This window comes from Mangifera indica, unplaced genomic scaffold, assembly GCF_011075055.1.
Source record: "Mangifera indica cultivar Alphonso unplaced genomic scaffold, CATAS_Mindica_2.1 Un_0028, whole genome shotgun sequence".
Lineage (NCBI taxonomy): Eukaryota > Viridiplantae > Streptophyta > Magnoliopsida > Sapindales > Anacardiaceae > Mangifera > Mangifera indica.
In genome coordinates, this window is record NW_025401120.1 from 27,160 (window position 1) to 51,414 (window position 24,255).

Here is a 24,255-nt window from a genome sequence, read left to right on the forward strand (position 1 = left end):
ACCAACATTTCTAAGCTATTCCATCCTTTTCTCTCTCGCGCTTTAAGAAAATAGATAATTAAAGAAAAAAAAAAAAAAAAGCCCTGCAAATACAATAAATTCACTGTTCAGAGAAAATAAAATAAAGAAAAATATATGCTTTCGTGAACCGCCTCAAATCTCTTCTCTAAACTGGTATGTTCGTCTTGTTTTGATAATAATTCATCCGTTTAATTAATTTTTATTTTTTTTGTGGATACTGTTGGATGTGTGTTGTTTACGTGTCACTGCATTGGGTTGCAAATTGTGATGTTTGGGTTTTTTTTTTTTTCCTCGCTTTTGCAGAGAATGGGATTTTAGGGTTTAAAGAATCTTCTTAACGTTCAGGTACTTGTTGGTTTTTCCTGGTTTTGAAATTTGTTTGACGAAGCTGGTTGATGGAACAGAGGTTAGGGTTTTGACTGGTCGTAATTAGGGCTCACATTGTGTTGGGTGGCGTTTTTAGTTCGGTTTTGGTGAGTTTAATTGGATTTCGGATAATGCTTGTTTGTTAGTTTGTTGAAAAATATTGAGATGGTTTCGTGCGAGGATTCACCATTGGTTGATGAACCCTCGTGTGATTCTGATATTGAGAAGGTTTCGTCTGTGGAGTTTAGGGAAAAGCTGGTTTCTGAGAATTTTTGTTGCTTGGAGACTGGTTTTGATGTGATTGATGCTAATGTGAATAGCGTTGATTCAGTGGATCAGTGTCTTGGTTTGTCTAGTGATGATGCAAATTATTGTGTGAGCTGTGATGATATTGTAGAGACGGGTATTGATGATACGGTTGGGTTGGTGCCAAATTGTGAAAATGTGGTTAGTCTGGGTTTGAAGAGAGTTGTGGAAGATGAATGTGGTGTTAATGGGGTTTGTTTGAATGATAGTGTGAGTGAAGTTGGTGTTTGTAATTTGCGAGACAGGTGTTTGGAGTCTTGTGATGAAAATAATGTTTGTGCTAGCTTGGCTAAGGTTACAGAAATGGTTGATGTAAAGAGAGATGATTTGGCGACTGAGTGTGAAAATGTGGCTTGTTTGGTTGTGGAGAAAATTGTGGACAATGTATGTGGGACATCTTTGAATGAGAGTCAAATTGTAGCAGATGTTTTCTGTGCAGAGAGTGATGGATTGCACTTGGAAAACAGAGGGTTTCAAGGCGAGGATGGGATTGTGAAATCACTTGAGGGTTTTAAAGTGCCCTTGCAAGAAATGCATGGTGATACTTCAGGGACAAACCATGATCAACATGATGAACTAGAAGATGAGTTTAAGGACAATAGGATTGTTGGTTGTCTCTCAGGCAAGGAGAGGGCAATTGAAGAGAAAAATGATGTTTTTGCTGTGGTTGATAAAGATATTTGCAACAGAGTATTAACCTCGCGGAGCCCTGAACTAGAACTTGTTACTGATTCACTGGGAAATAGTGTTGAACAGGATGACCATAAGGATGATAAGAGCATTGATGGTCTATCTTTACAAAGGGTTATTGAAGTTATGGAAGAGAAAACAGATGCTTTAGCCAGGATACAGGTATATGCACATGAACGAATGCTGCCTTCAAAATATAATGAAATGTCCACAGAATTAATGACCCTGACTGATTCTCTGAAGAATCCTGTTCACCAGGAAAATACAGAAAATGATAAAAAAGCTGGTTCTCTCGCTTCAGAAGGGGTTACAGAGTATATGGATGAGAGAATCAATACTTGTGACCAAATATTGCCTTCTCAGGGATGTGGACTGCTCACAGAGTTGATACCCAGAACTAGTTCACTGGGAAATTGTATTAACCAGAATGAGCAGGAGGATGATGACACTATCAATGGAGTTATGGAAGCGAAAAGTGATGCTTTCTCTGGAACAGGGAATGATATTTGTGACCATGTGTTGTCTTTACAGGAATCGAAGGAAGTCACTGGTACTATGAGAGGAGTTACGATAGAAAAAAGAGATTGTTCAGATGGGATAGAGACTGATTGTAATCACCCAGAATTGGCTTCCCAGTGCAATGAATTGCCTACAGATTTATTATCTTCATCTGATGTGTCAAATAATTCTTCCCAACAAAAACAGCTGAAGGAAACAGAATGCATCATGAATCCTGTTGTGGAATTGAAAGCTGATCAAATTCAATTGAAACTTTCATGCCATGATGATTCATTCAGATGTGGTGAAAGACATAATGGTTGTAAGGATCATGGTATTTTCAGTCATTGTGATGAGGAAACAATTGAGATAGCTACTGATACAAAAAGTAACACTAATGCATGCATTGTAAGTTTGTCTGCACATAGTTTTCAGGGCTCCTTAGAAAGTTCACTTTTTGCTGATATACTGAGTAATTGCACACAGCAGAATGAGCTAAGCAAGGATAGGGTTATTGATGGTCCCTTTGCAGTGAGTGTACCAGACGTTGACAAATTGGTTTCATTGCCGTCAAGCTTTCCCACTGGTGTTGATGAGTTTAGCTCTTGTAATAGGGTGGAAGTGACAGATCTCTTTCAGAAAGATCCTTGTGTTGCTATTAGTTCTGACAGTGCAGTTGACTGTTCTGGACAGACAGAACATGAAGGAAAATATGACACTACAGTTGATTGTTTCTCCAAAACTAAATATCCTGACATTATATCATCATATTCTAGAAGGAGCAGTCGAATAAGTAGATCAAACCAGAAGACTCGGTCAAAAACTGTTGCAAAGAATAGCAGGAATGCTGCCAAAGCGCAAATCCCACACAGAAGTGTTGACATTATCTTCAAGGTTGCTAGAAGGAAGAGGAGCACTTTCTCCAAAACATCTCGTTCTTCCATCTGGGGATTATTGGGCAATATTACTCAAATATTAAATAAGAGTGAGATGACTACTTCAAGTCAAGTTCAGAATCAAGGATCACGGAAAGTAAAAGATGGCAAAGGAAATCAAAAGCAGAATAAGGTTCAGGCCAGTGTAAGCTCATTGGATTGTAGCAAAAAAAATAATATTTCGAGTAAATGTCTCCGTCTGAAGATTAAAATGGGGAAAGAAGTTTGTAAAAGTAGTCTGAATGTTATGGTTCCAGAGATGGTTGACACCATAGCAGCTTCTGATGATATTGTTGGTGATCACAGGACCTCAGAATTTTCACATTTTACCCATGGCTTTGAAGATAAATCAGTGGAAGAAGGGATCGATAGACAGTTTCTGTGTTTCAATAAGAATCCAGTGGGGACAGAAAAATACTTGAATGATTCTGCTGTGGATGTTCACCATGCAAATAAGGAGTTGGAGGGCACTGTGGTTTTGGACAAGACTGCTGCAGATGTTGCTGATAGCCATCTTGGAATTCCAGCCCATAAATGGGCTGAGGGATTGGAAGGAATTACTGAGAACAATTATGTAAACCCTGGAACTTCACCAGATTCAGAAGTTATTGATGTAATTCTTGAGGGCCAAGTTGGTGGCAAAGGTCAAGAAGGCTTGGACAAAACTGTTTTGGCTTCTTCCACAGCTTTTGCTATTACCAGCAGTAAGAGAGGGAAGAAGAAAAACAACCTACTTCTTGCTGATAATTCTATTCAGGAAGGTAGTTTGACAGTTTCAGCAAGCAAAAGCAAAGTTAAAACACCAAAGAAACATGGAGGCAGACAGAAAAAGGGTGCTGGTTTTCGTGCTAGTGAGACTCTCTCTGCAGTCCCTGGTGCAAATGCTTCTAGCAACTCATCAAGCACTGTGGAACTTTGTGTGGAACCCCCACCTTCATTGGAAGAGACTGAACTTGGAATTATTGAAGAGACAATGATACCTTCAATGAAATCTAAGGAATATTCACTTTCCAAAAATTCAAAATCTGGTGGAGTGAGAAAGGGAAGGTCCAAATCCTCTGGCCCAGCAAAGAGCAGGAGAAAAAATGCTTGTACACAGGGGGGAAACCAGTGTAAGCCGTTTCATAAAAGGAAAGTCACAGAGAAGGTTCTTTTGACTACAAAAGGAGGAAAGAAGGTTGTTTGTGATCAGGTTGAAGACAAGACGGAAGATCAACCAAATATAGGTATGTGCTCATCTAACTGATGTGTCCTGGATGCAAAGGTTGTTATACCCTATGGGACACCTCCTGTAATGTTATATCCCTGAGCTACCAAGGTTGTAGGGACTTGGGACCATAGATCCCAGTTTTGAACCCAGTTTATACAATGATAACTCAGAGATATAACTTATGGGGTGTTTAATTTTTTATTTTGACTGGACTGGATCATGTCATCTGTTTTTTAGTATATCTTCATATTGATGTTGTCAATGTTTTTCTTACTAAATATTTGTTTCTTTGATAGACAAGATCAAGTTTGTTTCTGATTTCACTTGAACTGATGCTGTAGGAAACCACATTGCTGATGATATCGAACAAACTGAATCTGGCAACTTAAGTGTAACTGATGATGGAGCTAAGATGGGGATGGTATCGACTGGTGTTACTGAGCAGTGTTTACCTTCAGAAAGTGCTTGGGTGAGGTGTGATGAATGCTACAAATGGCGGCGTATTCCAGTTACTCTTGCAAGCTCAATTAACGAATGCAGATGGTACATTATCGTTCTTCTTTGTACATATCATAAATATGCTCCTTAAGCGACCACTGCATAATCAATTTAGTTTAGTTGGCTTTCAGTTTAACTTGTAAATACTGAAATATTGTACCTGTTTTGGTTAATTTTTTCTTTTCCACCTATTTTGTTTAATTGGGTTTGATTTGAGTAGGATACTGGATGTTGAAAGAATAGGATAGTTTTTGTCTTAGTTGTCAAAGACATAAATTCTCATCTCAGTTGCTTTTTAAAATCCAATTAGGTGAGGATTATCTATTATTGACTTGGATGTCCTTCTCTTGGTTTTCATTTTAGTAGTTTTAGTACCATGTCAACCACATCTCTTTCACTATGTTTTTAGCTTCTATCTTGTGAAGGCATTCCTGAATACTCTCTCTGATTGTGCCCCATTTTACTTTTTTTCCCCCTCTTCAAATTGTGATTTAATATCCTCAGTTCGTTTTGTTTCAAATTTTAATTGTTGAAGGGTCTGCAAAGACAATATGGATGAAGCCTTTGCTGATTGTTCAACACCTCAAGAGAAGTCAAATGAAGAAATTAATATGGAGTTAGGTCTATCAGATTTTGAAGATGAGGTTTTTTTAAATCTTGATGGATCAATGGATTGTCTGAGTATTGCAGGTATGTGGTGCTTTCTATTGATGGTACTGTAGCAAAATGCTGCTTAATCTTTCTTGAAACATGTATGGGCCTACGGCTTGAAGTTCTGATTTTTTTTGGACATTTTTACTCTCCAATTCTGACCCTTCTTTGGGTGGTTTTGATGCTTTGCAGCTACACCTAATCCAACTTTTTGGCGTATTGATTCAAATGTGTTTCTTCACCGTAGCCGTAAAACCCAAACAATCGATGAGGTTTGAATATGAAGATTCTTGTTTATGTATGAATGCTGTTATGCTATGAGCATTCTGTTTTCCTTTTAATGTGGGAAAAAGTTTAGGGTTACTCTGCATATTTGTCTGTTTTTTAATATCACCTAATGTATGAAATAGAATGCTTTGTAATCCATCTACTTTCTTTGATGGTTTTTACGGTTTTCACTTGTGATAATTTTGGAAGTAGATGATTAGAATTGCTTTTGGTATTGAGGGACAACCTTTCTTTTGGAATTCAATTTCTGATCATGGTACAGTAATTTATAGGGTTGGACGTGATCAACAAAAGAATGTTTTTTTAGAGTTCTTCATATTTACATTTTCTGTTTACACACTCTGTCCATGCCTTTTTCCCTTTCTGGTGCAGTGATGTTTGGTGATGACACAGGGAAGAAGTTAGCATTTAATTTTCACAACTTTTCACATTTTTATTAATTTTCCATTTGCTTTTTATATTGTTATTAGTTGTACCCGGGTGAAATTCTTGTTGTTAAGATTAGTTAACTTTTTCCTGACTAAATTGTTTGTGAAAATTAATCAGATAATGGTTTGCCATTGCAAACCATCTCTAGATGGCCGGTTGGGCTGTGGAGATGAATGCCTGAATCGGATGCTTAACATTGAATGTGTTCAAGGCACCTGTCCTTGTGGTGACCTATGTTCGAATCAACAGGTACTTCAGCTTCTGTTTGCAGATATTTATTTCATTTGTTTCTTTAAACAGTTGTTGTTCGGATGTGAAGAATATTTGTTTAGTCCAAATGTCTGTTTGCAGTTCCAACAACGCAAGTATGCTGACATGTACTGGAGTCGTTGTGGGAAAAAGGGTCATGGGCTGCTGTTATGTGAGGATGTAACCAAAGGTCAATTTATTATTGAATATGTTGGAGAGGTAAATGTTCTTCAGTTCTTTTAGTCCAAAGATAAACTTCATATGACTTAAAGCAAGTATGCATTACTGGTGCTTTCTACCATGTATAAAATCATGTTTCAATCAGGTGCTTGACATGCAAACTTATGAGGCACGACAAAAGGAGTATGCAGCTCTTGGTCATAAGCATTTCTACTTCATGACATTAAATGGCAGTGAGGTTGGATCTCCTTCATTACATAAACTGACTTAAAGTGTTGATTTGTTATTATTTATTGACACTCCTCTCCATGTTATGACTAACGATAATCCAAGATTTTGGGTATTTAAATTGCTTTTACTTTTCTTTTTTCCAATATCTCCTAATTACACTTTGCAAATTCCCTTTCTTCACGAGAAAGATAAAGGGTTCTCTTGAATAAATTTTCCTTTTCAAGGGCTTCTAATGATTACCCTCAACATACTGGCGGTAAGTTAAGTACATATTGCTGGTTATTTATCAGTTATTGATTACCTCCAATTGGCCTACGTCCATGCAATATTGAATAGCCATTGTCCCAAAATATTAAGCTTAGGATGACCCAGCAATAGTGCATAATTTCTTCCATTATTTGCATGGCTAAATTTATTTATCGGATGGAAATAAACAAAGACTTATATGACTGTGTGTTATAATCTAATTAATAGAATGGGGTTTTCAGGTTTTGAACATATGAACTCAGTAAAGAAGGCCTTAACACATTGTACAAACTGACCAGTTTTTTCAAATAAGAACCATGCTGAATCACAATTTATATCTTAAGTTTAAGCTTATAAAGAGGAGCCATTGAAGTATTGATATTCTAATGGAATCTGCGAATTATGGTACTATTATAGCCAAAAGTTTTAGAAGGATATCCAGTTTTATGTAAAACCTTGCCTGTTATGTTAGTTTGTACTTTATCTGTCTTTTAGTTGCGATATACTCTTGCCATTTTAGCTTCATTATAATTTATTAATCACATTTTGCATTCGTGCAGGTGATAGATGCATGTACCAAGGGTAATCTAGGCCGTTTCATTAACCATAGTTGCAATCCTAACTGTCGTACTGAAAAGGTGAACATCCATATGAGCATTTTATACAAATATGTAGATTCATGTTAGATTTTTACTGTACTTTTTGTTATAATAATTTGTACAAAATAGTCTAGACTTGTATTCTCTAGCATGAGGAATTGCTTTATCTTTTCATGTAATTTTTCTGAGTCAATTATCTTGAGAAGGTCATTTTTGTAGGTCTGTATTTGTTTTGTCAATCCTGGCTTCTTTCTTTTTATTTGCTAGACCTTCTTTCACTAAGTTATATAATTGTAAGTGTAGGGGTGTTAGCAAGAGAAAATTAGCTGTAGGTGAAGTGGGCCTGTTAGTTATGGTAAAGGAAAAAAGAGACCAAATGGAAGGCAAGGAGAGGCTGAATGAGGTGGCACAATTTGGGGTAATGAAATAAGGCATGAGGCAGAAAAGAGAGAGGGTAGAAAAAAGTAAAAAATTAGGGAGGCTTAGGTCTTGGAGGAACTAGCTCCTTTAATTGCCTCATTATCTTTTCATTATGTTTGGTTGTGCAATTCTGGGTGTGACGCCTAGAATGCACCATTGTATTGGCTGGTTGCTATTAAATAATGTCGGCTTTGTTCGTTTCCAGAAATTGGTATGTTTTTGTGTGTGAAAATCAGAGTGCTTGGAGTTGATTTTGTAGGTTTCTAACAAATTTGATATCAGAGCAATTATGTACTAGGTTATGGTGAGTACAATGATGGATTCAAGATTAGACTAGCTAGAGAAGGAGATCTCGGAAAAATTGGTAGGTTTTTAAGCAGATGTGCAAACTTTGAAGGTGGGGTTACTAGAGTTGAAAGATTTGATGGCATTGGTGTACCAAGGAAACTAATAGGGAAATTGTGACAAAGCTTCAACAGAACAATCAAAAGTCAAAGGAGGCATAAGTGGCTCCCGTGGTGGATAGGAAACACTACAAAGAGGAGTCACAGGACAAAAGAACATGGAAGGTGGAGGTGGAAATAGTAGACTGCCAGAAGGTGAAGGCTGAAATGGTGGACCACAAGGTGGAATGGGTTTCGACCATCAAATTCGACGACTTGAGTTGTCGATCTTTGGGGGAGAAGATCCCACGAGATGGATTTTTTAGGTTAAGAGGTATTTTGTGATCATTCCGATTGGAGAAATAAAGCAGGTTTTGGTGTTGTAGTTTGTAAGGACGGTCTGGCCTTGATTTGGTTGTAGTGGTTGGAGGCAAGAACACCTATAACCAAGTGGGAAAAATTCAAAGAAGTTTGATGGAAAGATTTTTGCTCTTTCTCTAACAAGAAGGGATGGTGGTAGACCTTTTTTTATGTCTTCCTCAATCACCTTCCTTTTTTACTACTTTCTCTTCAAACAACAACATGTTTCCTCGTTAGACAATGGTGATAGTTGCGACAAAAGCAATACCTTCCGTTCCTTCAGGCACCCTTTCATTTTCTTAAATCCATTGGCCATAATCTTAAATCCATATTCTCCTTCACCACCTGCAAAATCTTTGCCGCATCAACTCTACTCCATTCTTTTCTAATCGTTGTCTACATCTTATTGCTCTAATATTAATTTGATAGGGATATACTCAAATAATCCAATTTCCACCTGCAAATCGATTGAATAGCAACAAAAGCATAAGAAACATTAATTTTGGCAACAAGAGGTATCAGCTTCTACGAGCCTTTTAATCAGCCAATGGCTACTGGAAACTTTGTACAATATATTTTCTTTTTTTTTTTCCTCCTTAATCTAGTAAGCCTTATTTATTCTTCTAATACCCTAATCTTCAAATTCAAATATCAATTATTATTTTATCAATTTTTCAAGTTCAAATATCAATTATTATCATGTAAATATTTTGTTAATCAAATATTAAGGATGGGCTCAAATAATCCAATTCCCACCCACTAATCAGCTAAATAACAATAAAAGAATGAGAAACATTAATTCTGACAATAAAAGATGTCAATGGCTATCCAAGGTCATAGCTTCCTTATGGCTATCCAAATCCTTAAACTATATTTTTCTCTTTTTATGTCCTCAATCTGGCTATCCCTCTTTATTCTTCCAATATCCTAATCTTCAAATTCAAATATCCATTATTATCCTATAAGTATTATCTTAATCAAATATTATTAATTATTATTATCTTAATCTTTACAATTCAGTATTTTTTTAATTTATCATCGTTTAATCCTAACATATGTAATGTGATGTAATGTTTAATGGTGTGCTTAATTCTCGTTGATATATTTACATGTTCGCATAATTTTATTATTCATGTGTGTTAATTAATTAAGCTATACTTCTTCCATTTAAGATCTTTATAAGCAGCGACAAAATAAGTAGATAGTTAAGTTGCAATAGAGAAATTAAGTTTTGACAAATTGTGTCTTTTCATGTCAAATAGTTTGTGTTTTGATATAACTTATTATATAGTTCGGGTTAATTTGAGTCATATCAGATCAATCCGAATATAGTTTGGATCAAGTTAATGGTGAGAGATTTCGACACAAGTCTAATTTAGGTTAGGGTGAGATTGAGGGTCACTATCTTGAAGTCTAAATTGACATGACCCGATGACACAAACGACTAAGTCTATTGATATACCCCTAATAATTATAACAAAATTTAAACTAAGACTTTTAAAACTAGAAAATATCAAATGAACCCATTTATAGAATTTATAAGTTTTAACTCTTTCTGCTAAGTTTTATGATTTACGTGTGCGACATTTTTTTCCCAAAACATTGATTGTCAATTGAATTGAAGCAGGGAAATCAATTTTCTTCCAATTTCAAATTGAGTGCTTAAATATTGAAAAACCATAAATTTTATTGACATTTACCTTATATTCCCTTTTCTTTTCCAAAAAGAATGTTTTAGAAAGAAATATCATTCCCATGATGTCTTTGCCTCTACTAAAGACTATCTTATTCACAGGGCAAAGTTCCCACCTCAATCCATTCACAACTCTTTACAATTCTCAAATTCAAATTTGATACTAGCCATCTAGTTTATCCAAAACCAAATCCTAACCCTCAAAATCCCATAACTCTCTTCCTTATATACTTGTTCACCATATTATTTGTTTCTTTCTCTCAGTCGCCCAAAAACTCAATCTCTCTCTGTTCACTAACCCCAAAACCCACAAATTAAAAATCTATAATTTCGTGGAATTTCGTGGGAAACAAACAAGGACAAGTTAAAGGATTACTTTTCTCAATATGGCCATGTTTTACATGTGAGAGAGAAACCATTGGGTTTGTGGTTTTTGCAAATCCTTCCATTCTCAATCTCGTTCTTCAAGATAACTTGTTTATCTCTTTCAAGCACATTACACCAACTGTTGGAAGAAATCGAACAAATTAATTTGAATCTGATTTTTGGGTTGGTTTTGGTTCCTTAAAGGTTAGAATCGGATTTAAAACGTCGAATACCTGATGGTTTTAGTCCCACCCAATTCTTTTGCTCAATCCTATTGTGAGGTGTGCCAACAAAATAAATACAAAACCTTAAGAACGATTGGCTTGTTGCAACCACTTAGTATCTCCAGTCTGGTATGGGAAGACATATCAATGAATTTCATTGAGTAGCTACCTAAGGTGAACGGATTCAACACCGTGATGGTAGTGGTAGATCGAAATACCAAATATTCTCATTTCTTGCCTCTTGGACACTTGTTTACGACATGACAAGCGGCAAAATTATTCACTTGAGTGGTAATCAAATTGCATGGATATCCTAGTACTATTGTATCTGATCGAGACAAGGTGTTTGTTGATCAATTATATTCAAAGTTGTTTTGCCTTTCTAGAATGACTATTAAATTTAGTTCAGCTTGTCACCCATTGTCGGATGGCCAAATGGAAATTGTTATTAGAAGCTTGGACACATTTTTGATGTTTTTTGGAGCCCAACCAAAACAGTGACCTTATTGGCTATCATGGGGTGGATTCTGGTTTAACACCACATACCATAGTTCCACAGGAATGACACCTTTCAACCATAGGATTTCTATTTAGGGGAAATATATAGTTGGGTGTTTTAGGGTTAGGACTTGACAAGGCTGATTATGAAGACAATAGAGAGGATTATGGAGATGAAACAAACAATAAATTACTGTAGTTTCCAGGTTTTTGTTGTAGATTTTTTATGCTTCTTTGATCTCAATAGATTGTTTTGTTAGGGATTTTACTTCTTGTATAAATATGATTTACATTGTTTCATTTTTTTAATGTTAACTACTAATTGTATCTAGTTTTTGAGAGTGAGCTAAATGTTGTTGGATTTGTGTACTTTCTGGCTTACTCTTGTCGGCATGTTATTATGGCACTGTATTTGTTGGGAAATTCTTTTTGATGATGATTTATCAAATATATGTTTTAGTTGCCCAACTTTAATTCTCCCAGTTTAACTTTTATTTGTGCTTTCTTTGGAGCAGTGGATGGTGAATGGAGAGATTTGTATTGGGCTTTTTGCATTAAGGGATATTAAGAAGGTATGCTTGCATCTACCATCAATTAATTCTGTGTCTACCCACTGTTGGAGTCATTGATCACAATTTTTCTTCTGATTTGTTGGGGTTGTTTGTTTCTTGCCACCCTGTGAAATAAAAATTGTTGGTCTTTTTATATTTATTGTTTTCAGAGTTAGCTTGAAATTTCAATATGACTAAACTCACTTCCAGCTAATGTCTGAAAGAGAATGGCTCAAATGAACTAGTCATTTTCATGTATGAAATATAGCAAGGTCTGACTGTACTTGATTCGATAAAACCGATGGATTCTTTAAAAATTTTAATTTTGCAGCTGACTGTAAAATCTTCAATGTACTGACCAATTGTGGAATCAATTATTTTAGAGATTTAGTTTGCTGTTGTATGTAGAGTATAGAGAATCCCTGCTCATCTTTATAAGACTTGATTATTTGTTTTAGTAGGAGGGTTCTTCAAGGGAGTAGTTTCCAAAACTAAATTAGAAATTAAAGAAATTTAGTCTCACTTAATATTGGTCTTGGTGACCTTAAAAACTCGGATATGCAATTGGACTGATTTCACCAAAAATACCTCACCATGACGCAATAACACCGTCCTAAGTCTGTCATTTTCCTCCATCCCAGCTTTGTTGTGTCAAATATCATATCTAAACCTGACATTCTCTTACCTTGGCCAACTAGATTCTTATTTTTGATAAGATCTCCATATCCTTTTTTTCAATAAAAAAATATACTGCATGTTCAGCTGGCCTTGTTGCCTTATGTGCGGACATATATATCTATTTTAACACTTAATTCTCTCAAAACATTCCTTAAATCATTTTATCCAAGTTATTATCTTGTATGCTTCAATGTTTATCACCTTTTGTCATCTAATCTCAATGTTTTTCAGCATGAAGAGCTGACATTTGACTACAACTATGTGAGAGTGTTTGGGGCTGCTGCCAAAAAATGTTATTGTGGCTCTCCTCAATGTCGGGGTTATATAGGTGGAGATCCACTAAATACTGAAGTAATTTATCAAGGTGATTCAGATGAGGAATATCCTGAACCTTTGATGCTTGAAGATGGAGATGATTTGGAAAGTACTATATCCAGATCCAGTCCCTTCTATGGTGATAAGACTCAGTATCCACTAAAAAATAAAAATAAAATGGATGATACCACCAGAGCTGTTCAGCAATCAGAGATTTCCACAGAAGTTGAGAACCTTGTGAACCTATCTGCTTCTGCCATTTCCCAAGTGCCCAGTTCATTGGAAGTGCGGGATACAAAAGGAAAATATCTTCCAGCTCAGCCAGAAATTTCCATACAAGCAGAAGATATAACTCGCATGTCAGGATCCACTGTTTGTCAAGAGATTAATATGGAAGAAGAAATTAAGAACAGTGCTTCATCTTTCATGCAACAAATGGAGACAACTTCTTCAACTTTGCTGTGTGGCAAATTGCTTCTTGATGGCAGTGATGCTAATAGGAAAGGCAAGTCTGATACAGGTGATGACAAGCAGGTTTTGCCAAAACCTCACCCTCGTATAAAGACTTCACGCTCATCTGGCTCTGTGAAGAAAGGGAAGGTTATTAGTAGTCATCTAAATGGAAATAAAGTTAAGATAGCAGCCACTAAATCTCAGCTTCTGTCTTTCAAACCCAAAAAAGTAGTGGAAGGTTCCTCTAGTGGCCGTTTTGAAGCAGGTCAGGAACCTTTTTTTTAACTTATCTTGTCAAAACATGTTCTTGCTCAGGGTGATAATTTTAATGAAGAACGCTTTTCAATGCTGCAGTTCAGGAGAAATTGAATGAGTTGCTGGATGCTGATGGGGGCATAAGTAAGCGAAAAGTAAGTAAATTTTGTATTATCCTATTTGGCCGTTTGACTTTGATTTCTTTCTGTTTTGGTCAGTGGGATGCTGTTATGCCAGTTTAATAGTCCCTTTAAAAACAAGAAGAAACCTCAGTGGTTTCTGTGGTTTGCTCATTAAATTTGTTTAACTTTTTTGCTTTTATTCCTCTAGGCTCCACTGATAACTCACTGATACATTGTCATAAATTTTAAAATTTTCAAACACTGTTGACTTTATGAAGGCTGCTTTTTGACATATAAAATGTCAAACGCACTACCATACATCCATTTGCAAATATATGTCAAAAGATAACTGAAGGCTGAAGCTTGCTATTGTTTTCCTCTGTCTGAAACACAAGTCTTATTACTTCCTTTTTTATTATAATTTTCTTGTGTTTCTATTTTAACAGGATGCTCCTAAAGGATATTTGAAGCTTCTGCTTCTGACTGCTGCCTCTGGTGACAGTGTCAATGGCGAAGCAATTCAGAGGTTATTAAGAGTTTTCTTCATCTTATTATTTTAGATGTCTTACTATGCTATTTATGCCTTTTTCCATAAAGGAGGTCTCAGTTGAACTATTGTCTCTTTTCTTTTTATCTTTCTATCTTCGTTTGATTTTAGTATATTTGTTTTGCAGTAATCGAGATTTATCAATGATTCTTGATGCGCTTTTGAAAACAAAATCGCGAGTTGTGTTGTTAGATATAATCAACAAAAATGGTAGTGTTTTCTTGCTTTTGTGTTGTATGCAAGCAATTTTATTTACCGCGTGTTTGTGGAATAAAGTTATTTTAGTTGGATTTCAGATTGCTAACCAGACCGATGATTGTTCTGATTTTCAGGTTTACAGATGCTTCACAACATGATGAAGCAGTATAGAGGGAACTTTAAAAAGATACCAATTCTCCGGAAGCTTCTGAAGGTCTGCTTCCTGAGAACCAACCTTTGACTTAATTGAAGATAATTTCTATCATCTGTTAACTTAATTGTATTTGACTGTTTTCATATTTCATAGCATAAAGTTTTTATAGGATATTAACCATCAACAAGCACTGTCTTTTACCCCCTATAGATTTAGTATTGTGTTATATTTCTTAGATTCAATGTAGTACTTGAGATATGGAAAAAAATTACTTAGGATCCATATGGTAAAGCTTGTGGAAATACAGTTCATCTAAATAAGGCTTTTGTGGAAGAAAAGTTGGTTGTTTGGTTGTGCAGTATAAAAAGAGTTCTCTAGTAATAAATTACCAGAAAGAATTTGTTTAAAGAAATGATTAAAAACAATTTGTAAAGGAGAAGGAAGGCTTATCTCACTTTTCAAGACCACGTAGGAGTGAAGATTATCTTTTAGGAGTTGGATATCTTTTTTCATTGTGCATAAAAACTTATCTCAAAATTTATGATAGAACATATCATTTTTGTTTTGTAGGTTTAAAAGTTAGTTTCGGAGAATTATCACATTGAAATAACAATATTTTATTTTGTAAGTGTATGCTAGTGTAGGTATAGTCTGGTGAACATTCCATCTTCTCACCGAAAATTGAAGGATGAAAAATAAATATTCCAGAAGTAATAGTTCTGGTCAGAGCTAAGAGCTTAATCTGAAGCTGAACCTTATTTCTGTTGGTGATAGGAATGGACTTGGTTCGGTAGAGCAAACCAACTTTTGAAATATGGTTATTTTGGGTCACTAGGAGGGTCTATTTTATGAACATTAAATTGTACCTGGTACCTCGAGTGGCTTAAATACATGCATTTAGTCTTCAGGAATTTGATGAAATTAGAACCCTGTTTTTAAAAATCTGATCGCATTAAAATCATCAGCATTCAGCTAACTGACCATGTCTGCAGGTTTTAGAATATTTAGCAGTGAGGGAGATACTTTCACAGGATCATATAATTGGTGGTCCTCCTTGTGCTGGAATGGAGAGGTTAGAAAAATATATCTGTTTTCTTTATTGCTTGAATTTTTTTGGATATCTTGTGTTTATTCTCTTTTTCCAAATAAAATGCAGACTCTTTCCTGTCCAATATTCTTTGGTCTTTATGATGGGAATGAACTCAACTTAAAGTACATGTTTACTTGAATTACAATAAGTCACAATCGATGGAATTAAAAGCTTTTTGTTTTTCAGAAAAGGAATTACTTAATCCTCTTAATGCTTGACTGGATATTACCTTGGAATATAACCTTAAATAAAATTATATGCATGAAGTTCAGGAATTAGTTTGAAACATAATGCAGAACTTATGATGGATGCAGTAATAATTGTTACAATAATACTATGTACACAACGATGTGTCACTATGTGATTGGAGTTATTTTATCTTTGATTTTTAAACATGATGATGTGTTGTTGTTTGTACACGAAGTTGTGCGCAAAAGTTATGCACATAGCACTGCTCTAATCGTTATTATACAGCAACTAATAAAGCAAGCTACCGATACTGCTGATCCATATAAAGCATATATTATATATTCCTGAAATCTGTGCTTCCTTTTGCAGCTTTAGGGAGTCTATACTGTCATTCACCGAGCATGATGACAAGCAGGTTTGTTTCAAGCTGTCTTAAATGGATTTTTTGTCTTGTTCTTAAATATCAGTTAGAGGAGAAAGTTTTGTTTCATTTTGTGATATCTGTAAAAAATCAGTTGCTGCAAATATTATTTTATATGTTAAATGAGACTTACATTAAAAAAATTTAGTGATCATTACATGTTAATCAGTCCATTGTTTACTAAACAGGTTCATCAAATTGCGCGTAATTTTCGTGATAAATGGATTCCTAAACCTTTCAGAAAATCTAGCTGCATGGACAGGGATGGTGGCAGGATGGATTTTCACAGGGGTGCAAACTGCAATAGGCTTTCAGCTTCTCACAATCATTGGCACGATCAGGGTTCAAGACCTTCAGAAGCAATTCATTGTGGCGTGCAGTCATTCACAATCACTTCAGTGGATAGTACAGCCAATAAGACTGGTTCCGCACCTTGTACTGGTTATCAACAGACAACTGGCTCCATGACTCGCAAACGTAAAAGCCGATGGGATCAGCCAGCAAAACCAGATCTAGACCTAGATTCAAGACCTGTTACGCACAAGGAACAGAAGCGTGAATCTATGATACAACAGCAGTGTGAAAAATCTAGCACATTCACCCTTAGAAGTCAGCTAATGCCCAATCATGTAGATAACCTGAGCAGAGAAGACAGCAATTGCCCTGACTTTGTCCACAATAACTATAACCGAGATGAAGCTGTTAGCTCTGAAGATGGAGGGCAAACTACCCAAGAAGATGTTCCACCAGGTTTTACGTCTCCCTTTAACCCACCTCCCATTTCATCAGACGCCTCATCAACTACTGATATTCCTCAGCAAAATGTTCTGCATCGAAAATGTTTATGTGATGTGGCTATTGGGCATCCTCAGCAGAAATTCATTTCCCGCTTGCCTGTTTCATATGGAATTCCATTACATACTTTGCAGCAGTTTGGTTCACCCCAAGCTGAAACTGTAGATAGCTGGGCTGTTGCTCCAGGCATGCCTTTCCATCCTTTTCCACCTTTACCCCCATTGCCCCGTGACAAGGGAGGCTCTCCACCTTGTTCTGCTGATACCTGTAAAACTGCTAATGAATCTATAGAAGAATTGCAAGCAGATGGTCACCGTTTACCCACCTGCCACACTGAGGATGACAATCCAAGCACGACAGGAGCTAACCAATCAGATGCAGATATCCAGCAAACATGTAATCGAATGAGAGGATCCTCAAATGATTTGGGAAGAAGGTACTTCAGGCAACAGAAAAGGAAGGGACCCCCATGGCTTTGGAGAAGAAATGAGCTTAGAGGTTCTTATTGTTCACCGGATAATTTTTATCAGCGTCCCTTCCAACAAAATCACCATTGAATTGATTCATAGGAAATACTCATTAAAAGACAACTGAATTTTTCATCCACACATTAATGTATTCTCAATTCTTTCACTTGTGATGTTCCATTTTTCATTGAAAATTTTATTCAAGTTCAGATTTCCAGTCCAAGTTATGACATTACAGCCGAGGGAATGATGCTCCACTTTTGCCAGGTGCTCCTTTTGGATATAGACCCATTTGTACATGCCTCATAGAGGTAGGCATTCTTGGTCTTGGTCTATGTATTGTTTTTACCATGTAGAAATCAATAAGGCTTATGAATATTTTAACTAGTAGAATGAAAGATTATCGTATTGGTTCATCTCTGCCATAGAAACAATGTTTGTGTAGTCATATATATACACTTTTAAGTATACAAATAGCTATATAGATGTATCATTATATGATTGGGTGATTTTAAATTAAGGATAAAATAAAAGCCAAAGGACTATTTCCCACCCAAGGTATGCTACAATGACAAGTGTCTCCCCTTTATCTATGATAACACCAAATGCCCATCCTTCAACAGTTAAAATTAACGGATAAAATCGTTATTTTCTCTATAATATTAAAAATAAACTAAAATATAATCTCTTTTCGTCCTCCTAAACTTTAAAAACTAAAAGTTTCCATCGGCTTAAGTTTTAAAAAATGGTAGTTTCACCCTAGGGTTTCGTTTTGAAATCTCCGGCTCTATTGCCGGCGGCCTCTCCCTCCCTAAGCATCCTCTCCCTTCAACGGTCTCTTTCCTTCCATTTGGACGTTTGATCGACATCGGACGCCTGATCTTCGTCTTCCCAGACGAAGATGAAGCTGTTTTCTTCATCTGGGAAGACAGTCGTCTTCATCTGGGAAGACAGTCGTCTTCATCTGTGAAGACAGTCGTCTTCCCAAACGAAGATGACAGCTTCATCTTCGTCTTCCACTGCTCTTCCGATACCGATCGGGCGTCCAATGGGAGAAAAGAGACTGTCGGAGGGAAATGATGCTTCGGGAGGGAGAGGCTGCCGGAGATTTCAAAATGAAACCCTAGGGTGAAACTGCCATTTTTTAAAACTTAGACTGAGAAAAATTTTTAGTTTTTAAAGTTTAAGAGGGTAAAATGAGATAAAATTTTAACTGTTGATAGGTGGGTATTTGATATTATCATAGATAAATGGAGGACACTTGACATTGCAGCATACCTTGGGTGGGAAATAGTCCTTTGGCCTAAAATAAAATCTAATCACATGACGATATATCATTTGTATATTTAAAATTGTGTACGCATAACATTTGTCATATTAGATTATGTTCTGTTACACCATGACTACACAAGCATATTCCCACCCTTGTGGATAGAAAAAATATATAATTAAATTACAGAGCTGAAAATCAAATTATAGATTATATGCATGGTCAAAAATAAGACAAATTTTGCAGGTCCACTCCAAATAAAACTTCCAACCAAGATACCACCATAAAAGGCAACGGAATACCAAAGAGGAAATTTGTAGAGAAATTTACATACAATTGATTTTTATTTCCCTATGAACATCTCTAGTTTACAGCATAAAATCAGAACATTACCTCTGTTCATCAATATCTCCTCAATGCACTTCTGATACTAACAGAGCACCATGTTTTCAATAGTGTTTTGTACTTTCTCCAGCCATTGAAATGCCCCCCAATCACCTTTCTATAGCTAGGCCTCTGCTGCACTATACTCCAGTACTCAGCAATGTTTGGCCGACTACTTATGTATTCGTCTTTCAAACCCAGGAGCACCAAACGCTCCAGTACTGGAATAAGTGTAATATCTGCCATGGTGAACTCCTCACCAACTAAATATAATGTTTCATTAAGCTTTGTTTCCACTTCATCAAGAAGTCTAACAAGGTGATCTTTGCCCCGTTTCACAACATCTGGGTTTTTCAACTTGCCTTCTGTTTCATATGCTTCTTTTAGCTTCCGATGGTAAGCACTTGCAAGATCAGGTGACTCAGCCATCCGAGCAATTATAACCCTCCTAAGGAATTTGGATACAGAGTCGCAATATTTCTCGGGGACATGGTGAAGTGTGAAATATTTAGGGTCCCAATCTTGTATCTTATGCATCCATTCAATCACTTCTCTGCTACTATTGGTCAGGTGATCAGCATTGACAGCACCTGAGGATACAACTGCTATCCTATCTATATACCTGCAAAATTTCTGCATCACTTTGAAATCTCCCCATCCTCAATAAAGCTGTATTGGGAAAATTTTCAAAAACTAATTGTACTAGTGTCTTTCAGAGCAAGTGAAATTTTCAAGTGAAAACTAATTGTACAAGTTCTGAGGTTGAAAGAGAAGTAAAACAAAGAAGTGGTCTGTGAACTTATGATGGTTTTATCGGTTTGAGAAACTTCAAATAAATCAAAAATCATTCTAAAGGAACATCATGTAACATTTAAGATAGAAATTTCTTCCACATACATCTACCAGGATAAAAATGGAGGACAGACTTACTGGATTATCTCAATGGTGTCAAAAATGATGTGAGAGCCATTCTTAAAAACCGGCAGTTTAGCATGAGGGTTCATCCTAAAGAAAGAAGATTCCATATTCTTGCCAGTTATAGGATTGACATGGAATGATGTGTAATCAATGCCTTTCTCTTCTAAAGCAAGTCTCACCTTTTGGCTGTCTAAAGAAAATGGATGATGATATAGCTGCATGACTTGATTAGCATTAGCTTTCAGGATGTTACTCAGACACAGAAAATTCAGTGACTGTGTCTGCAATAAAAGAGAATACATCAAACAGCGGCAATTGAAATATTAAGAGAAAAAGCTATTGGCATTTTAAAATCAGGCCAATTAATAAGGGAATAATTTCAACAATTAGTAAGATCAATGGATGAAGCCAAGATCTTTGTGAGATAAACTAAAATGGTATGATACAAATGGAAAGCCCAGCAGAAGTCTCAGAAGGCTATGAAACTACATGATTGGAGGTCAACCCACAAGATGGTTTGGCTAAGGTATGAATTATTTGCCATGAAAGTTACATTATGTCAAGCAATTGAAGTATGTTTTAATAGAAAACAAAAAACAACTCTTCCAACAACAAATCAATTAAAATGAGAGAAGAAAAAGCTACCAAAAGTAGCAAACAATTTCAAACAGCTCAACCCACATGATATTCATTGTAAGTGAATAATCTTTAGAGTTCATCCAATGTTTCTGGCATGTCCAAGAAAAAGATAGATCCCAAATCAGCTTGAAAATGTAAGAGTTTTACAACCCTTTTTCCAAGATCTAGACTATCTCATTTGCAACATGTGGCAGGGCAAAAAGTAAGTAATATTCTTCCCATGGATCAATCCTTGAATCCAGCCAAGTGTTATAGGTTCAAATTCAGAAATCCAAGTAAAACCAATTGAAAAATAATTAAACAAAATAAAATAACCAAAAAGAAAAATGCATTAAATTTATACAGACCTCAAAAAAATTCAATTTGAGCAGCTCAATTCACAAATAACCATTTTCATGCAAAAGCTAAACAGTATCAACTTTGAGAAAATTCAAAAAATAAAAGCGAAAAGGAGGAAGAAAAAGATGAAAAGACCCACCACCAATAAAGAAAGAAACTTTAAGAAAACGTATTAACAAACTTAAAAGGGAGTGAGACATGGACATACCCAGACCAGAAGAAGAAAACTGGAAAGCGTTTAAGTGAAATGTAAGGCGCTAGAAGAAGAATAACAACTTTTTTGTTAACTGAAAATTTGTTAAGTAGAGATAGCAAAACAGTGATGGTAGAAGAGAACATCTTATGCCTCCTTCCTATTTGGAAAGTGCATAGAAGAACCTTTCTTGACTACTCCCTCGTGTTTGAATGACACGTGTTAGGTTGATGTAACTTATTATTTAATATTAATTTATCATTAGTATAATTAATTAATTACCAATTAGTTTCAATTATGATGATATTATTTTAAAGGCCAAAAAATCTATTTCCTACCCACAAGGTTTGTTAAGATGACAAATTTCTATTTTTTAAGTTTTAAAAGGTCAAATTATCACATATTATCTATATTTGTTAAGTAAAATAGTAAAAAGGTTATTTTGTATAGATATTTTTTTTCAAAATGATGTATGTTTTGGGGGGTGAATTGTAATTTTTTAATATATTACAAGTGTTAATGAAATTTTAGAGGTTTTTAAAAATTTGAAAAAAAGTTTAGGGTTTTCTTTAATTTTTAATTTTAATATATTCTCAATAGTTTAAAAAATGATAATTACATACACAAAAAAAAAAAAATAAAACACAATAATTTAAAATTAATAAGAGTTTTAATGTTTTTAGATGTTTAAGTGATATATTTTTAAATTGATAAGAATATCTTATTAATTTAATATTTATATTAAATGATAAATCTTATTTTATTTTTTTTTATAACAACCAAACCAAATTTATTAATTGAAATAAATCGTGGGTGAGAATTTAATTTCATAAAATTAGATGGAGAATAGTTTTTTGACCTTCTTAAACCGAAAAAAAAAAGAATCAAGGATAGTATGGTAATTTTACTTATTTAATTGTGTCATAAAATCCTACAAATGAAACGATATACGATATTAATGTGAATTTAATTTAGGCCAAACGACTATGTCCCACCCAAGGTTTAGCGTTTTCTCAAAAGTCCCCCCTTTAACTATGAAAACACCAAACACTCACCCATGGCCGGTTAGATTTAACCAAACCCTAACGGTGGTAGGGGTAAAATCGTCATTTTTGTTATAATATTAAAAATAAACTAAAATAGAATATGTTTTGCCCCCCTAAACTTTAAAAACTGAAATTTTCCCCCCGCCTAAGTTTTAAAAAATTGCAGTTTCACCCTAGGGTTTGGTTTTGAAATCTCCGGCGACCTCTCCGGCTCCGTTGCCGACGACCGCTCCCTCCCGAAGCAACCTCTCCTTCCGGCGATCTCTTTCCTCCCATTTGGAGGTCCGATCGACGCCCGGAGACGCCGTGGGAGACGAAGACGACTCCGTCGTCTTCGTCTGGGAAGACGGTCGTCTTCCCAGAGGTCTTCTTCTGGGAAGACGATCGTCTTTCCAGACGAAGACGACGACATTGTCTTCGTCTGGGAAGACGAAGAACTTCGTCTTCCCGACGAAGTTCTTCATCTCCCACGGCGTCTCCGGGCACCGATCGAACCTCCAAATGGGAGGAAAGAGATCGCCGGAAGGAGAGGTTGCTTCGAGAGGGAGCGGCCGTCGGCAACGGAGCCGGAGAGGTCGTCGGAGATTTCAAAACCAAACCCTAGGGTGAAACTGCAATTTTTTAAAACTTAGGCAGGGGGAAAATTTCAGTTTTTAAAGTTTAGGGGGGCAAAAGGAGATAAAATTTTCAGGCGTTAGGGTTTGGTTAAATCTAACCGGCCATGGGTGGGTATTTGGTGTTTCCATAGTTAAAAGGGAACTTTTGAGAATACATCAAATCTTGGGTGGGAAATAGTCGTTCGACCTTTAATTTATTATGAATTTAGAGGCAGCACCACAAGCCTAGCATGTAGTTGGATCATGGGGGCACGGCAGGCTTTTGCTTTTCAACGCCACCTCTATCCTCTGAAGTTTTTTTTCGAGGCAAAAAGACTTTGTATAACGAAAACTTAAATTTATATTCATCAATTTTTAAATTTTTAAATATTTATTGATTATTTAATTTTAATTAAAATAAAAGATAAAATTATTATTTTATTACAAATATTAAAAAATTATATTTTTATCACATTTCTCTCTTCTAGGTTTTAAAAATTAATATTTTATCCTAGTTTCAATTTTGAAAAGTAAAATTTTTCCTCCAAAGTACCTAAGTTTTGTTCTTCATTTTCGGCAACAATCCAGTTATGACGACTCATCTTCGACTACTGTTCAACTACAGTGGCTCATCTTTAACAATTGTTTATTTGTTGGCAGAGACGAAGAGATGATTGTTGGAGATAAGCCGTTATAACTGAATGGTCGTTGGAGAGGAAGAACAAAACTTAGAGATTTAAGAGAAAAAATGTTATTTTTCAAATTGAAAAAGTTAAAGTTGAGATGAAATATTAATTTTCAAAACTTAGGGGAAAAAGGGGATAAAATTTATATTTTTAGTAAAATAACAATTTTACCCTTGATTCTAACAGAAGTTGAATGATGGGTAAGTGTATAGGCTTTTTAAAAGTTGATGGGTATGAGTTAAGTTTTCACTATATCTTAGGTGAGAATAAGTCTTTTGACATTTTTTCCAATTGTCACCCACCGCCACTACTACACTAACGTACTTTCATGTTTCAATAAGATTTAAAGTTTTATATCAATAAAATTATATGTATCCATTTTTAATATACAAATAAATATATATTTAATATGCATCATCAAATGATTAAAAGATTTTAAATTAATAATAAAATAATATTCAATCACATAATAATATATCATGTATATACTTATTTATATATATTAGGTTTGGATCCACTTACAACAGATTGGACCGGCCTATTTGTAATTAATTGTTAATGGATAGTTGGTACGTAGCCATTGGATTCATATTTAAATGTCTCAAAAT

The 24,255-nt window shown here is 35.4% G+C and overlaps 2 protein-coding genes across 7 annotated transcripts; one reads left to right on the forward strand and one right to left on the reverse strand.

The window, feature by feature from the left end:
- LOC123206213 lies at nucleotides 1-17,992 on the forward strand. 2 transcript variants are annotated; one of them, XM_044623363.1, is made up of 18 exons: nucleotides 1-174; nucleotides 325-4,042; nucleotides 4,368-4,569; nucleotides 5,060-5,214; nucleotides 5,368-5,447; nucleotides 6,010-6,141; nucleotides 6,244-6,360; nucleotides 6,467-6,559; nucleotides 7,359-7,436; nucleotides 11,857-11,913; nucleotides 12,802-13,603; nucleotides 13,693-13,748; nucleotides 14,162-14,241; nucleotides 14,390-14,472; nucleotides 14,595-14,674; nucleotides 15,607-15,686; nucleotides 16,263-16,308; nucleotides 16,503-17,992. In XM_044623363.1, the coding sequence occupies exons 2-18, from the start codon at nucleotides 553-555 to the stop codon at nucleotides 17,664-17,666; spliced, it is 6,795 nt and encodes a 2,264-aa protein (XP_044479298.1). In that variant the 5' UTR covers nucleotides 1-174; nucleotides 325-552; the 3' UTR covers nucleotides 17,667-17,992. The 2 variants fall into 2 exon arrangements, with proteins under 2 accessions (XP_044479298.1, XP_044479299.1); XM_044623364.1 differs by having other exon boundaries at nucleotides 367-4,042.
- A 1,037-nt stretch (nucleotides 17,993-19,029) lies between these two features.
- LOC123206218 (glutathione S-transferase TCHQD-like) lies at nucleotides 19,030-21,457 on the reverse strand. Of its 5 annotated transcripts, none has more exons than XM_044623370.1 (3): nucleotides 21,335-21,457; nucleotides 20,161-20,429; nucleotides 19,030-19,852 (listed from the first exon to the last, which is right to left on the reverse strand). In XM_044623370.1, exons 2-3 carry the CDS (start codon nucleotides 20,367-20,369, stop codon nucleotides 19,249-19,251), a joined length of 813 nt encoding a protein of 270 aa, XP_044479305.1. In that variant the 5' UTR covers nucleotides 20,370-20,429; nucleotides 21,335-21,457; the 3' UTR covers nucleotides 19,030-19,248. The 5 variants fall into 5 exon arrangements, with proteins under 5 accessions (XP_044479305.1, XP_044479306.1, XP_044479307.1 ...); XM_044623371.1 differs by lacking the exon at nucleotides 21,335-21,457 and adding an exon at nucleotides 21,135-21,251; XM_044623372.1 differs by lacking the exon at nucleotides 21,335-21,457 and adding an exon at nucleotides 20,830-21,125.
- Nucleotides 21,458-24,255: the final 2,798 nt, after the last annotated feature.

What these genes read in the sequence shown, in the direction of transcription:
- LOC123206213 (XM_044623363.1), top strand. Translation starts at nt 553, where the DNA reads ATGGTTTCGTGCGAGGATTCACCATTGGTTGATGAACCCTCGTGTGAT. An exon ending in GGAAGATCAACCAAATATAG is followed by an intron (nt 4,043 to 4,367) that starts GTATGTGCTCAT and finishes CTGATGCTGTAG; the next exon opens with GAAACCACATTGCTGATGAT. An exon ending in CATTAAGGGATATTAAGAAG is followed by an intron (nt 11,914 to 12,801) that starts GTATGCTTGCAT and finishes AATGTTTTTCAG; the next exon opens with CATGAAGAGCTGACATTTGA.
- LOC123206218 (XM_044623370.1), bottom strand. Translation starts at nt 20,369, where the DNA reads ATGCAGCTATATCATCATCCATTTTCTTTAGACAGCCAAAAGGTGAGA. An exon ending in GACACCATTGAGATAATCCA is followed by an intron (nt 19,853 to 20,160) that starts GTAAGTCTGTCC and finishes GAAATTTTGCAG; the next exon opens with GTATATAGATAGGATAGCAG.